This window comes from Alnus glutinosa, chromosome 1 (assembly GCF_958979055.1).
Source record: "Alnus glutinosa chromosome 1, dhAlnGlut1.1, whole genome shotgun sequence".
Lineage (NCBI taxonomy): Eukaryota > Viridiplantae > Streptophyta > Magnoliopsida > Fagales > Betulaceae > Alnus > Alnus glutinosa.
Window position 1 is genome coordinate 2,716,608 of NC_084886.1, and position 13,670 is coordinate 2,730,277.

Here is a 13,670-nt window from a genome sequence, read left to right on the forward strand (position 1 = left end):
GTCACACATCAATTCATGTGAAATTATGTTTCTTTTGATTAACAAAATTTCGTTAAAATATGTATACAGCAACTTTGGGGCAAGGAAAATGTTTGGGGTACTAAAAGGTATTAGAAACAATATTTTTATCTCACTTTACGAATGAGTGCCCTTATTAAAACAAAATTGAGCATTACTTCGAGTATTATAATTTTTATTACAAACTGACGCAGCAATCGACATGGCATTGACACGTTTATCACAATCAAATTTAATTGTTTAGTTTCTTATGTACATAAAATTTAATTGTTAATTAGTAGCTTTATATAAATTTACAAACATAACATTGCCTCGTTGGTGACAATTAATCAAAATTTAACTTTTTAATAATTAATGCAGTAAGTGTCACGTAAATTACCACATGATTTTATAACGAATGAGTAATAAAGTTGTAGTATTATCCCTAACTCCCCGGTAGCACTCTTGCAACTAACAATTGGGAAACTATGAAATTTATATTAATCCAATTAGAATTTCATGATTTAATTTAGTACGGAAGCCAAACGACAGTTCATGTAATATGAAAATTGTCGTTTTAATCCTCCCTATAGCTCGAGTCTTTTCTTCCCCTCCAAGATTACTCTGTTAAATAACCTTTGAGGCCGTGGACTGTCTATCGTTCTCAAACTTTCACCTGCTCTACGCATCGATCTCTCGGGTACTCTCCAATTCCTTGTGATTATTTCCTCAACACTTTTAATACAGCATTCAAATTCTGTAAACTTCTCCGATTGTTTGATCGCTGAGAAAAAGGAAAGCACAAGAAAGAAAGAAAAAAAATTGCGTTCTTCATCACAATTTCTTTTGCTTGTTCGGTTTCTGAGCAACCAAACGCACCGTTACGTGTACCTGATTTCTAATTCCTAGTTGAGCGTCGAAAGCGTGAAATTAGGGCACTATCTGTTTGATTTTCGTTTCTTTTTTTTTAAAAAAAATACTCATTTCCTTTTCAGTTAATTATATTACGTTTGTGCTTAAACCCTAGCTCTGGTATTTTACTGTGTATTAATTTCTATCAGCGGTTTATCTTTCTTGGATGAGTAGGTTCGTTTGTGGAATTGAAGATGTCTCAGGCAGCTGTGGAGGTTCCTCCTAAGGGTGGATTTAGTTTTGATTTGTGTAGACGGAATGATATGCTTTCTAAGAAAGGCGTTCCGCTGCCTTCTTTTCGCAAGACCGGAACAACCATCGTCGGTCTGATTTTTCAGGTATATGTGTATCGATGGCAAGCTTAGTATTTGGCCTTTCAGAAATCAATTTGTTTATTGCCTTATCAATTCTAGATATACGCTAATATTAGGAAGGAACATAAGAATTATCAAAATTTATGCGATACATTGGTTGTGGTTTTAACTTTTAAGCTATAATTGATGTGGGCCTTATATGCTCATATGGGTTACAGACTAGAAACCGCAATTGATTAAATAACACCTATGCGCAAATATGGATACTTTGTAGATTTTCAAATGCTGCATTATATGCTCCCATTTCGCATTTCCTAGTTAGTTCATTAGTATGCTTGGATCTTTGATTCTTTTGAAACTACATTTTATGAATTTGTTTGCAAGCCTCCGGTGCACTAATGAACTTTAGCACTGATTCCCAATTCTGTTATCCCGGTTGGTATTGAATGATCTTCTCTTTTGCTTTTTGAGGAAGGGGGTTTGGGGACTGTTAAATCACCACTTGTCCTAAAAGCTTAAGCTAATAGGAAGAGGTAAATTTAATCATTTAATCAATACTTTAACACTCCCCCTCACGTGTGGACTCAAACTCCCTTTTAAATTGGTAAGAATTAAAACGTGGAATATTTGATTGAAATAAGAGGTAAATAATGGAGTTAATATTTGAACTCTTGACCTTTGGTTTTGATACCATGTTAAATCACCACTTGTCCCAAAAGCTTATATAAAGAGATAAATTTAATCATTTAATTAATACTTTAACACACTCCATCACGTGTGACATCCCCTTTTAAATAGGTGAGATCCAACGCGTAAAATATTTAATTGAAATGAGAGGTAAATGATAGAATCAAGATTCGAACTTATGACCTTTGGCTCTGATACCACGTTAAATTACTACTTGTCTCAAAAGATTAAGCAGATGGGAAAAAGTAAATTTAATCATTTAATCAATACTTTAACAGGGAGTGTAATTGTGCCTGTTTTTATCTAGTATTCTTTTGCGGTGAAATTATTAGTAGGACTTTTTTACTGGTCCTTGAATTATTATTATTATTATTATTATTATTATTATTTTTGGGAATTACTCGTATTTCCTGTGTAGTTCAAGTTCCTTTCAGCTTTTAATATAATTTTCTCAATTTATCCCCAGGATGGTGTTATTCTAGGGGCAGACACAAGAGCCACCGAAGGACCCATAGTTTGTGATAAGAACTGTGAGAAAATTCATTACATGGCACCTAATATTTATTGCTGTGGAGCAGGAACTGCTGCTGATACAGAGGCTGTAACAGGTATTTTTTTAGTAGTGTTCCTTGAGAAAATCCTTCATGTAGTTGTTTATGATGCTTCTACTACGAACTCATATCCAACTACGTCTTTTCAATTTTTATAGTTATTTAATATTCTTTTTGCATGATGGTGGTCTTTATAGACATGGTCAATTCACAACTGCAGCTGCATCGGTATCACACTGGTCGAGAATCGAGGGTCGTCACAGCTCTTACACTTTTGAAATCTCACCTTTTCAAGTAAGCACATTTTCTGACAATTTTGTCCCTTGCAATGTAACTCTACGTGTTAGTGTTAGTCGATGATGATGACTTAAATGAGGCCTAACTGCTTGGTTACTTGTTCAGATACCAAGGTTATGTTCAAGCTGCTTTGGTGCTTGGTGGCGTTGATGCTACTGGTCCACATTTGCACACTGTGAGTTGGGTTCCATTTACAAACACCTGAACAGCTGAACTTATATTATTTTCTTGTTGTACATGATACTGACTTTCAGTTCTTGAATTGATTTCATTGCACAGATCTACCCTCATGGATCAACAGACAGTTTGCCGTTTGCAACAATGGGTTCTGGTTCCCTTGCTGCAATGGCTGTTTTTGAATCAAAGTACCATGAAGGGCTGACGGTAAGCTACTCGCTACTATATGATTGGAAACTTTATCTAATTCTCTGCAGAGTTATGTAGAAGAATTATTTTTTCTTTTTCTTTTTCTTTTTCTTTTTTGTCATCACCAAATCAAACTACATGACTTAGTCTACTTTGGGAGATATCCTTCTAATTCGGTTGTAGTTTTGCTTTAAGAAATGAAGTTCATAGTTCTGAGAACCAGGTGTTGTTCATTTGTTACTGGGAGATGATATATTTGTGTGTTCCATGGTTAATGATTTTCTAATTAACTTTTCTGCAGAGGGCAGAAGGAATAAATTTGGTGTGTGAGGCAATTTGCTCTGGTATTTTCAATGACTTGGGAAGTGGAAGCAATGTAGATATTTGTGTAATAACTAAGGTTTGTGGTTCTTCAATTCATACCATTAAAGGACAAATTTCTTTTTGTATGCATTTTTTTTTTCATCTCTTAAATTTTGGCCTGCATCGGTAACTCATTTTAATTATGCTTGCTGGTCTAGGGGCACAAAGAGTACTTGAGAAACCACCACATGCCAAATCCTCGCACCTATTTCCGTTCCCAAGGATTTTCATTTCCCAAGAAGACAGGTTAGTAGTTCTATCCTAACCGTTGCTACCTATCATTTGCCTTGTAGAAGTTAAATGACTTTTAGTTTATGCTCTTATATATATACTGTTGAACGATATATGCTAACTTTGAATAGTTTAAAATTTTAATTGGTTAGGGAAAATATCAACTATTAGTTATTTACGCGTTGTTTAGTTATGTTAAAGAAGAGAAGTGGAAATGTCAAATTTTCCTTGCTTGAGTGGAGGAATGTTTTTAAAGTTTCTTCTGGGCCCACTTCCTTAGAATATAGATTGGCTTTGAAGGAAAGGATTTTAAAACAAGTTGAATTTAACAATTAGAAAAAGATTCAACCGCTTTAAAGAGGGTAGGGTTAATTTTGTTTCCAACTTATCTTGTGTGAAATGGAGGATATATAATTAAATGAAATGCCTCTTCCACTTCATTTGCATTTGTTTTCTCTTTATTTCCCCTTTTAATAATGAAGCAAATGTATTTCAGTCCAATTAACTGAGCCTTTTCTTAAAACTGCCAGAAGATTATGACACTCTGATGTCTTTAGTTACATAATTATTTGATTTCAGATAATTTTACATTGATAGACAAGATGAGAGAATGGTTTGCAACCATGGCAAGTGTAACTAATTGTTTCAAAGATTACCAATTTGTTCCCTGCGTCCTAGTATATAGTTTTCTTTTTTTTGGATGAATAAAATAATACAGCTTTGACATCTAGCATATAGTTTTCACTCGGATTATATTCAATTTTCTTTAGTGGAGATGCATTTGGCGAGGCCATAAATGGTCTCTGTATTTTACATGCAAATTGATGCCTCCTTGGGATATTAACAGTATGGTACCATTGATTTTTCATGGTTGCAGAGGTTCTATTCACAAAGGTTACACCATTGAAAGAGGTGGTGGAAGTGATTGAAGGAGGAGATGCAATGGAAGAATGAGATCTCTGGTTCAACTGCATGTGCAACTTGAATGAATTTGTTTTACACTCATTGCTTTAAATCTCATCATGTAGTTTAAGTCAGGTGATTTGGATGAAATTTCTGTGGGCCTAATAGTCAATTTCAAACTCTTCTATTATCTTTGGCTTACTTAAGCTGGAAATCAATCAACCTGAGAGTCCTGATCTTGTGGACATGCTTTAACTTATTAAAAATTATATACTTCAGGTTGTAAGGTGAGTATTTTGGAGATGAAATAGTCAATTCTTTTTCTTTGTTTTCTCAGCTTTAGACCACTCCATTATTATCATGGAATTAATTGAATCGAATAACTTGCTCCAGTTTGGTGATTGCCAGCCCTATTATGAGCCCAATAATCAACTTCAAGAAACTAACAGCACATGCAATCAGCTCCAGTAACTGATCTGAGCTTCTTCAACCAAATAACAACTTTTTTTATTTATGCTATCACATAGTTTAGTTTGGGTTCCTAGGATATGGCGACCTTGGGGCCTTCTATTTGATTGTATCGAAAGGCCCAAATGAATTGGGATTTCGCAAGATCATTTCGGGGCAAAGGGATTATGAAGAGGATGAGTTTCAAGAGAATGTTTGAAATTCTTCCTTGAGTACAACAAAATCCTTGCCAGACCAAGATCAAGCTTATCTTAAGGACTCTGCAGAACTTGGACTTCTCGTACTGTCAACAAGCTTGAACCACTGGCTTCCTGGGTCGCACATGTTATCTCTGCTCAAACATTTGCAAGTATTTGTGACAATGATATTGTTGGAGTCAACATCCAGGCAGGCAGAATCATTCCCAACCTTGGATGAGAGATGCATCTTAGAATCTGAGATGGCTTCCCACTTTGAATTAGGGTCGGAGCAAATTATATTTAGTCTTGCTGGCTTTCCCAATCCTTCTACTTTTAAACAGAAATAAGTTCCCCTCACTAATAAAATTTTCTGGGGTGTGTATTTCCAGGAATCAGAACTGGCGCAGGGACCCAATGTTAGTGGGTCAAGCATAGATTTTCTTAGGACACAGAGACCCGTGGATGGATGGAAAATCACTTTGTGTAGACTAGTTTCTGATAGGCCTGGCCCTGCAAGTCACAACCATGAGGATTTGAATTTGAAGAAGAAAACAGATGATGGAAAATAGAATACCATTATACCTTGAAAAGGAGATTGGAGAGCAGAGATCCTCTGCAAGAAGCTTGCATCTCTGGTCTCGCACCAATTCCAATCAAGCACCCCATAGAACTCGTTTAACCCAACTATGCCCTCTCTCAAATAATAACTCCCAACAAGTGTCCAAATGGCCCAATCGAGGTCAAGCTCGGCTGCCCAAGCCAGAAAGCAATTCATATACCTGTTGTCATTCACATTGTTACCTCTTAGGTCCATCCCAAACTCGCTCACGATCAATGGCCAACCCTGCTCCAATAAGAATCCTGACAGTCTCATCATGTTGTTTACCACTCTCCCACACACTTGATTCGGGTTGCCAGACTCCCATGACTTTCCGTCTGAAAACCCGTACCAGTGCATCTCGTATACTAATTTTTCAGTGAAAGTGAGATTCACTGGTTGATTACGGATGAATGACAGGTCTTTGTCGTAGCCCAGGCCAGATAGAATGACAAGAACATCTGGGTTTGCTGAATGCACCGCTTCTGCTCCTCTCTCCATGTACCTATTTCATTTAACTCACCAAACTGAAATTAGAATCAACCACGTACTTACCAATGCATATTTGTACTGCATTAAGATCCTCTGTTATTTGGATGGTTGCTACTCGAATTTTTGTAAAATTCACGCAACCTAAGATAGAGAGATTGTGGGATCCACCTGCTCTGAGCAAGCATATCCTATATCTTCGACTGCCCAAGACAAGAAATTAGGACAACCTAAAAGAGAGATTGCGGGACCACCTACCTACCCCTGACAAGTGGATCCTGCATTGCCCAAGATATGTGAGTCTCGTAACCCCTCTCTTAGGAAACCCTAATTTCTCACAAAAAATCGAACAACCTCCTAATAAAAAGAGATTCTCAATCGTACAATGTAGCTATAAACTATTGACGTGAATGTAAGATTGAATAATGTTATTTCACACCCATTGATCACATCAGCTGATATATGTACCTGTACCAATCCTTCACGTTCTGTCTAGGGCCTCGGAGCTCATTCCTCAAGCTCATGCCAACTACATTGGGCACGCCATTAAACAAGGTGGCCATCCGAGCCAGTCCCTGAATCCAGAGGTCCGGGTTGAAATACAGGTCGCCAAAGAACCCATTCCCATCCGAGCCGCTGCAACACCAACCGGGCTTGCTTATGTGATTGTCCAATATCACCATCACCTTGTTAGCCCCCAGGCTAGAGACCACCGCCTGAGATTTAAAATTTTGTCAATATAAAAAAATATATAAACAAAAAGAGAAAGATAACTGTCTACGAAAGTTCAAGATATTAATCTAATTGTATTTCGAGGCGTGAAGCGAATAAAAGTGTTTGGAATATAATATCGTTGAAATGCCCATCACCACGGCCCACGGCCCTAATTAATAATTATCATAGTGATTATCAATTTATCGTCAATAACTTAGCGTATTTATTTTTCGTAAAAATTGGATTCCGATAATTTCTTCTAATTTAACCTATTAAATTGATAGTCTTTAAAATATATTATTTTTCATATATATATTTTCAACTGTTAGGGAGAATTGCATATTTTAAGAACAAATGTAGTATATTTTGTTAGTCCTATTAAAAATACATGTAAAATCACATGATTTAAAGATATATGTTAATTTAATAGATTTAATTTAAAAAAAATTCCTACAACTTTGCCAGTAGCCCAAATCATTTATTCACGCTTAAATAAAATCAAATAAAAAAATACGGATTAAGATGCTTTACAATTTCAAAGAAATTTTAGATTTTTAAATTATGTCAATTTAGTCTGTTTTTTATGTCGAATGACATAAAAAATGTTACATATTAAAAATATGACATGTTACTAAGGCAATAACCAAAAAAAAAAAAAAAAAAATCATCCCAAAATGCTTTTTATTCACTTTTGAAGAAACATTTTTTTTTTTACTAAACCAAGAGACAATTTTTTGCTCAAAGCCTTTCTATAACGTAAAATATAAGAACCTAATAAAAATATATTCAATTTTTATTGTTTACATGTCACATTTATAATAATAGTTAGCATTTTTAAGAGGCCAACAAAATTCCCATGTTTGTCCGTTGAGACCTCTAAAAAAAGTAAAAAAGCATCACAACCAAAAGATAAGGATGTCCACTTCGATCATAAATTCTTTTTTTTCTTTGTATATTTTATGGGGAAATAAACAAAGAAATTTGGGAAATTAGAAGAACAGGTATTTCAGATCGAGTTACCTGGTATGCTTGTATGAGGGAAAGATCAATGATGGAGGGGTTGTTGGCCTGGAAACCGGCGATGGCTTCCGACAGCCCAAGACTCTGGAATGACTGTCGTACAGTGAGAGAAGCCAGCGAGTCGTTGGTGACCAAGTAAAGAGGCCAAGTGAGCCTAACGCAATTGAAACCCATGGACAGAATCCTCTTGGAGATGGTGTCCACGGGCTGCTTGCTGAGACCCTCAACCACCACGGCTTCGAGATGTGTCACCCAATTCACGCACGCCAGCTTCACCCGTTGCCCGGCTTCGTCCACAATCCACCGTGAACTGGTGTGTAGTGGTAAAGCCGCGACGGCCGGGAAGATGATCGGAAGAGATAGAATTATAGAGAGGAAGAAGAAGAAGAAGCATAACCTCCCCATATTGAGTTTGCTTTTGACTCTGGAGGTGTTGGGGAAGCAGGAGAACTGAATACTCTTACTTATATGATGGGCATATCTAAGCACTTAGAAAATAAAATAATAAATAATAAATAAATAAGGTTTTCTAAATTATCTTTTCCCCACCATCTTTGTCCCGACATCAATTACCTACTCAGTTAATCAACTTGTAGAGAGCTCCGATTAACCTGCAAAAGGTGTACTTGTCATGTGAGTATTTCTTTGAATTAAGGTTTTTCACTTAAGTGGCGTTTAATTCAATTATATATTTCCCTTATAAAGAAGTCGGGCATCTCGTGGGAACAAACATATATATATTTACTCTTAAAAGGTAGATCATTTAAAGGGGTGAAAGCCATTAATTTTTTTTCTTCTATATTTTTATCTTATTTTTATTTCACTTTGTTTTCCTGACACTATTGTTTGATTCTGGAATGTTTTTTTCTCTTAATCACATCCGATGTAATAAAAGTGTAGTTTCTAACATTTTTCTTTAAGTTAATTGATTTTAAGGGAAACTATACTTACGTCTCTCTCAATCTTTCAACCAAATTACAATGTTTGTTCATGAAACGGAGGTCACTAGTTTGAATCCCCCTCCTCCTTTTATATGGACTAGTAAAAAAAAAAAAACAAATTGTAAAGTTTTTCCAAACTATCTAATACTTAAACTTAACCCCTCTGTTAGGATTTTTTATTAAATTAATCAAAGAAAAATTAATCATGTGCGATACACGTGATCCAAAATGACAATAATATCTTTGCATTAAGATACAAAAAGTAAAAATAAAAACATTGGAGGAGACCAATGGCATAATGAAATGAATCCTCTCCATTTCAAATGAAATTGAAATGAGCCGGTTAGTTCATTTAGGAGGGGTAAAATAGTCATTTTATTTTTTTAATCATTTTACCCATCTTAAATACACTAACCGGAGAGGATCCTTGTCCAATCTTCTCCATTTCAAATGAATTAGAGACCAGAAGATCCAGTTAGTTTTATTTGAAGAGAAAAATTGTTCTTTCACATTTTTATGGACAATTTTGTTTCTCAAATAACACTAACTAGGTCCCCTCCGGTTCATCCAAATGCAAGACGATTATTCTCGTAGCAAATTGTATTTTTATACATATGATAATAGCATAATAAACATGTTATGTACGTACGTATATCACGTGTGGTTTACGTGATACTCTTGCTATCCAAGTTAACAAAAAATCTTAACGGCAAGAGGCTAATTAAGTAAAAGACTTTGGTAGTTTAAAGAGTCAGTTGCAACTTTTACAAATGTAGGAAGACATTGTAATCTAGGTGTAATTTTGAATGGAATATATGTAATTTTTCCTAAATTTAATCAATGAATGGTAGTAAAGCTTGTCTCACGCATGGTAGATTTCTAATTTGAAGCGTTAAATAGCAGAATTGTGAAGCAGGAAAATTCATTTTCAATCCCTAGAGCACACCAAAACACAAGGCACAATATATTCCTCCTGCAAAGAACCATATAAGTACGACTTGTACGTAACCATGCATCAGCCATGACGCTGTTCTACATGTTAATTGTTAACTTTCTCTCGATCGAGCGTGAAAATGACCCATTATCGTTGCAAATTAACACGCCAAGTTATGTGGTCAGCCAAGCAACCGGTGGGGTGAAGAAACAGAGAAACTGATTTGCCATTTCGGCTTTGTCAGACTTGCAAGGCAATGAACATACCATTGCTTTAATTGTCTTCTATTTCTGTTCTGAATAGATATATTTGTGAAATTTACCAAATATAAAATTAATGAGTTGAAATTAAGAAGTCTAACTCATTTAATTAAATTGATCGAGTTACAGTTGACTTATATAATTTTATACACATGCCTCGATACAACTCGAACCGACACGCAATATTTAAGATTGACAATTTTCTATACATACGACTTATGAAGCTAATACGAAATTAGCGAGTTAGAGTTGAGAGAGGTCTGATCCATTTAATTAAATATGTTTATTAGGGTTGACATATATAGTTTAATATCCATGCTTCGATACAACCTAAGCCCAACACGCAAATATGAATTATCATCCCTAACCTTGGACATAATTTTTCTTGAATTCGGTTTATAAAATTGTCTTGTATCTCTTAACATGTGAGAAGTGCCTTTTTTTTAATAGTATATTAAAAAAATATGTTTTTTTAATAAAATTTATTCTTAACTCTTTTAATATTTTTTTTTTTTTTTTTTAAAAAAATGTAATTGTCCCATGCTCAAAATCCTTATATTTTCCTTTCATTTTATTTGTCTTTTTATAGGTCGAGCATATTCCAATCTTGACACTACTTCCCTCTTTCTCTTTAATTTCCCTCTTCATTTTAACTGCTCTGCTTTTCCTGGGCCTTTAAAATATGACCTTCTAAACCTTGGCACAACAGCATATAAGCCCACGTCAAGGAATTGAAGGCACGCAGGTGATTGGCGTGATGGATAACAACTTGAAGAAGGCCTACACTCGGGCCAAAGCTCCAGCAGGCCCATGAGGACCAAGCCCAGCTCCTGCCCGGTGCCCAACCCAAAAAGAATCCACGTGGAAGATACAAGGCACGAATAGAGGCCACGAAAGACATCATCTCTCAGATGATGCTTAATAAATAAAATATTTAACTCAAAATATAAGATAAATTGCTAAACTCCAAACTCATTACTATCTGATAATCGGCTCTCATAAATTAAATTATCTATTTAATATTTTAAAATTTTCCTTAAATTCCTAACAGAGCTCGTTCAAGATAAGCTATTCTTGAAGGATTTTTAGGAACTGAGATTTCTTGTGCTTTTGACAAGCTTGAACCACTGACTCTCTGAATCACACGTTGTATCTTTGCTCAAGCATTTGCAAATATTCGTCACAATGATGCAACCGGAGTCAACATCTAGGCAAAAACTAGTAGCATTGCCAACTTCCGACGAGAGATGCATCTTAGAATCTGAGATGGTTTCCCATTGTGAACCAGAGCCGGTGCAATCATCACTGCCAAGTTTTGCTAGCTTCCCCAATCCATCTACTTGCAAGCAGAAATTTGTTCCCTTCAGTGATAAACTTTTCTGGGCTGTGTAGCTCCAGGCTTCAGAGCTATTGCAGGGACCCAAACTCAATAGTTCAGGCATTGATTCTTTTAGGACACAGAAACACATTATTGTTCTGTTTCCATTGTTTGCTTTGTTTTTCTGTTATTGTTGTGTTTGGGGGTAACAGTCTCCTTCTAACTATATGGTTTAATCTTGTTGTCGAGACTTTTGTAACAGAAATTTGTTCCTCCTCTTCAACGGCCCTAAAGTCATGTGACTCATGTCGAAATTAAAGCATGGTTAGACCCAAAGGTGTACGTCGTGAGGCACTTAATAGAATCCTGTTACACATACTTATTCATTACGTCTTTGATGGCTTATAGGTATTGCTGATATCACGAGTAGAAGATTTGTTGGTATTTTTTGCCTTTTGTTCAGTTCTTAAGACAAATACATCAACAAACAAGACAAACCACTGTTAAAACACAAAAACAAAAACAGTCAGCAAAACACATTAAAACATATTAGAAACAACACTTTTATCTCACTTTACTAATGAGAGCCCTTATTAAAACAATAAATAAATAAGTCTAATGGCTAAATGGTAGTGTCACATCAGTAAAATTGAGCATTACTTGGAGGTACTGGATTTTTTGGAGATGCAGGGGGGTCTCTTCCAGCTAGATATTTGGGAAAGCCCTTAATTACAAAAAGCCTTTCTGTTGTGAATTGTGATTGCTTACTTTGCCGGATGGCAGCAATGATGGATTCTTGGTTGGCTAAACATCTTTCCTTTGCTGGAAGATTATAGCTTATTACCTCGATCCTGTTTAGCCTTCAGGCCTTTTGGACAATGATATTTATTCTTCCTAAGAAGATAATTCGGCTTTTGGAGCAAAAATTCAATAGGTGTTTGTGGAATGGAAATGATGAGAAGACTCGTGCTAAAGTTGCTTAGGAGAGTATTTGTGTGCCTAAGAAGGAGGGTGGCCTCGGGATTAAACAGTTGGTTGTTTGGAACATTGTTTCCATGCTCAATCACACTTGGAATCTCTTTTATTGGGCAGGCTCACTTTGGGTAGCTTGGATTCATCATAATAGATTAAAAGGGCGAAGTTTTTGGGAGGTGTTCATTCCCTATAACTGCCCTTGGAGTTGGAAAAAGCTCCTAAATCTTTGGAATGTTGCTAACAGTTCCTCAAATTCAAGGTTCGAGATGATAGTAGCATATTCCTATGGCATGACATTTGGCATCCAGCGGGTTGCTTGATAGATATCTATGAGCATAGAGTAGTATATGATGCAAGTCCCTCCATCGGTCCTAAGCTCTCTTCTATTATTAGAAGAGGAGATTGGTTTTGGCCCCATGCTGGATTAGAGGCCATTGTAGAGATCCAAAGTAAGTTGCTTGATATTGAGATTGGAGAGGCTGATCAAATGGTTTGGGATTCAAAAAGTGGTGTGTTCTCAAGTGCTGATACTTGGGAAAAGCTTAGGGAGAAGAAACCGGTGTGGAATGGCATGATGTTATTTGGTTTTTTGGTGCTATCCCTAGACATGTTTTCTTTCTCTGGCTTGCATTTAATGATGCTATCGTGACTAGGGAGCATATGTGCAAATGGGGCTATAGTGGAGACAGTGTGTGTCTCTTCTGCCGTGCAAGGCAGGAGAATAGATAACATTTGTTCTTTGAATGTGGCTTGAGTAGGAGAATCTGGCAATCTTTGATGTCAGATTGTGGGCTGGCTGATCCTCCGTTAAACTAGAACACAATTGTTCATTGGAGTTTGCAGAATATGAAAGGTAAGAACTTGCAAGCTACTACCAGAAGATTATGCTTTGCTTCAGCAATCTACAACCTGTGGTTACATTGGAATTCTGTGCTCCATGGCCGATCCCCCAAATCTAAAGAAGGGATTCTGTCAAAGATTAGATAGGAGGTTAAAGTGTGACTGCTAGTAAAGTTTCCCTCTAAGTAGTTCCGTTTTTTTCTTTTTGGAAGGGGTTGGTTTCTGGTGTTAAACGCTAGTTCTGTGTTTTTCTGGCTTTGATTTGCCAAGTGGTTTTGTTGTTTTCTTTTCTGGGATTGTGCCTCTTTTTGAG

The 13,670-nt window shown here is 36.1% G+C and overlaps 2 protein-coding genes across 2 annotated transcripts; one reads left to right on the forward strand and one right to left on the reverse strand.

Annotated features, from left to right (window-relative positions):
- Positions 1-560: 560 nt before the first annotated feature.
- LOC133865742 (proteasome subunit beta type-7-B-like) lies at positions 561-4,936 on the forward strand. Its single transcript, XM_062302205.1, has 9 exons — positions 561-697; positions 1,084-1,247; positions 2,377-2,518; positions 2,659-2,755; positions 2,864-2,933; positions 3,038-3,142; positions 3,426-3,524; positions 3,646-3,733; positions 4,596-4,936. The coding sequence occupies exons 2-9, from the start codon at positions 1,104-1,106 to the stop codon at positions 4,670-4,672; spliced, it is 822 nt and encodes a 273-aa protein (XP_062158189.1). The 5' UTR covers positions 561-697; positions 1,084-1,103; the 3' UTR covers positions 4,673-4,936.
- Positions 4,937-5,103: 167 nt separating this feature from the next.
- LOC133865721 (glycosyl hydrolase 5 family protein-like) lies at positions 5,104-8,538 on the reverse strand. Its single transcript, XM_062302170.1, has 4 exons — positions 8,090-8,538; positions 6,824-7,071; positions 5,851-6,371; positions 5,104-5,778 (listed from the first exon to the last, which is right to left on the reverse strand). Exons 1-4 carry the CDS (start codon positions 8,492-8,494, stop codon positions 5,336-5,338), a joined length of 1,617 nt encoding a protein of 538 aa, XP_062158154.1. The 5' UTR covers positions 8,495-8,538; the 3' UTR covers positions 5,104-5,335.
- Positions 8,539-13,670: the final 5,132 nt, after the last annotated feature.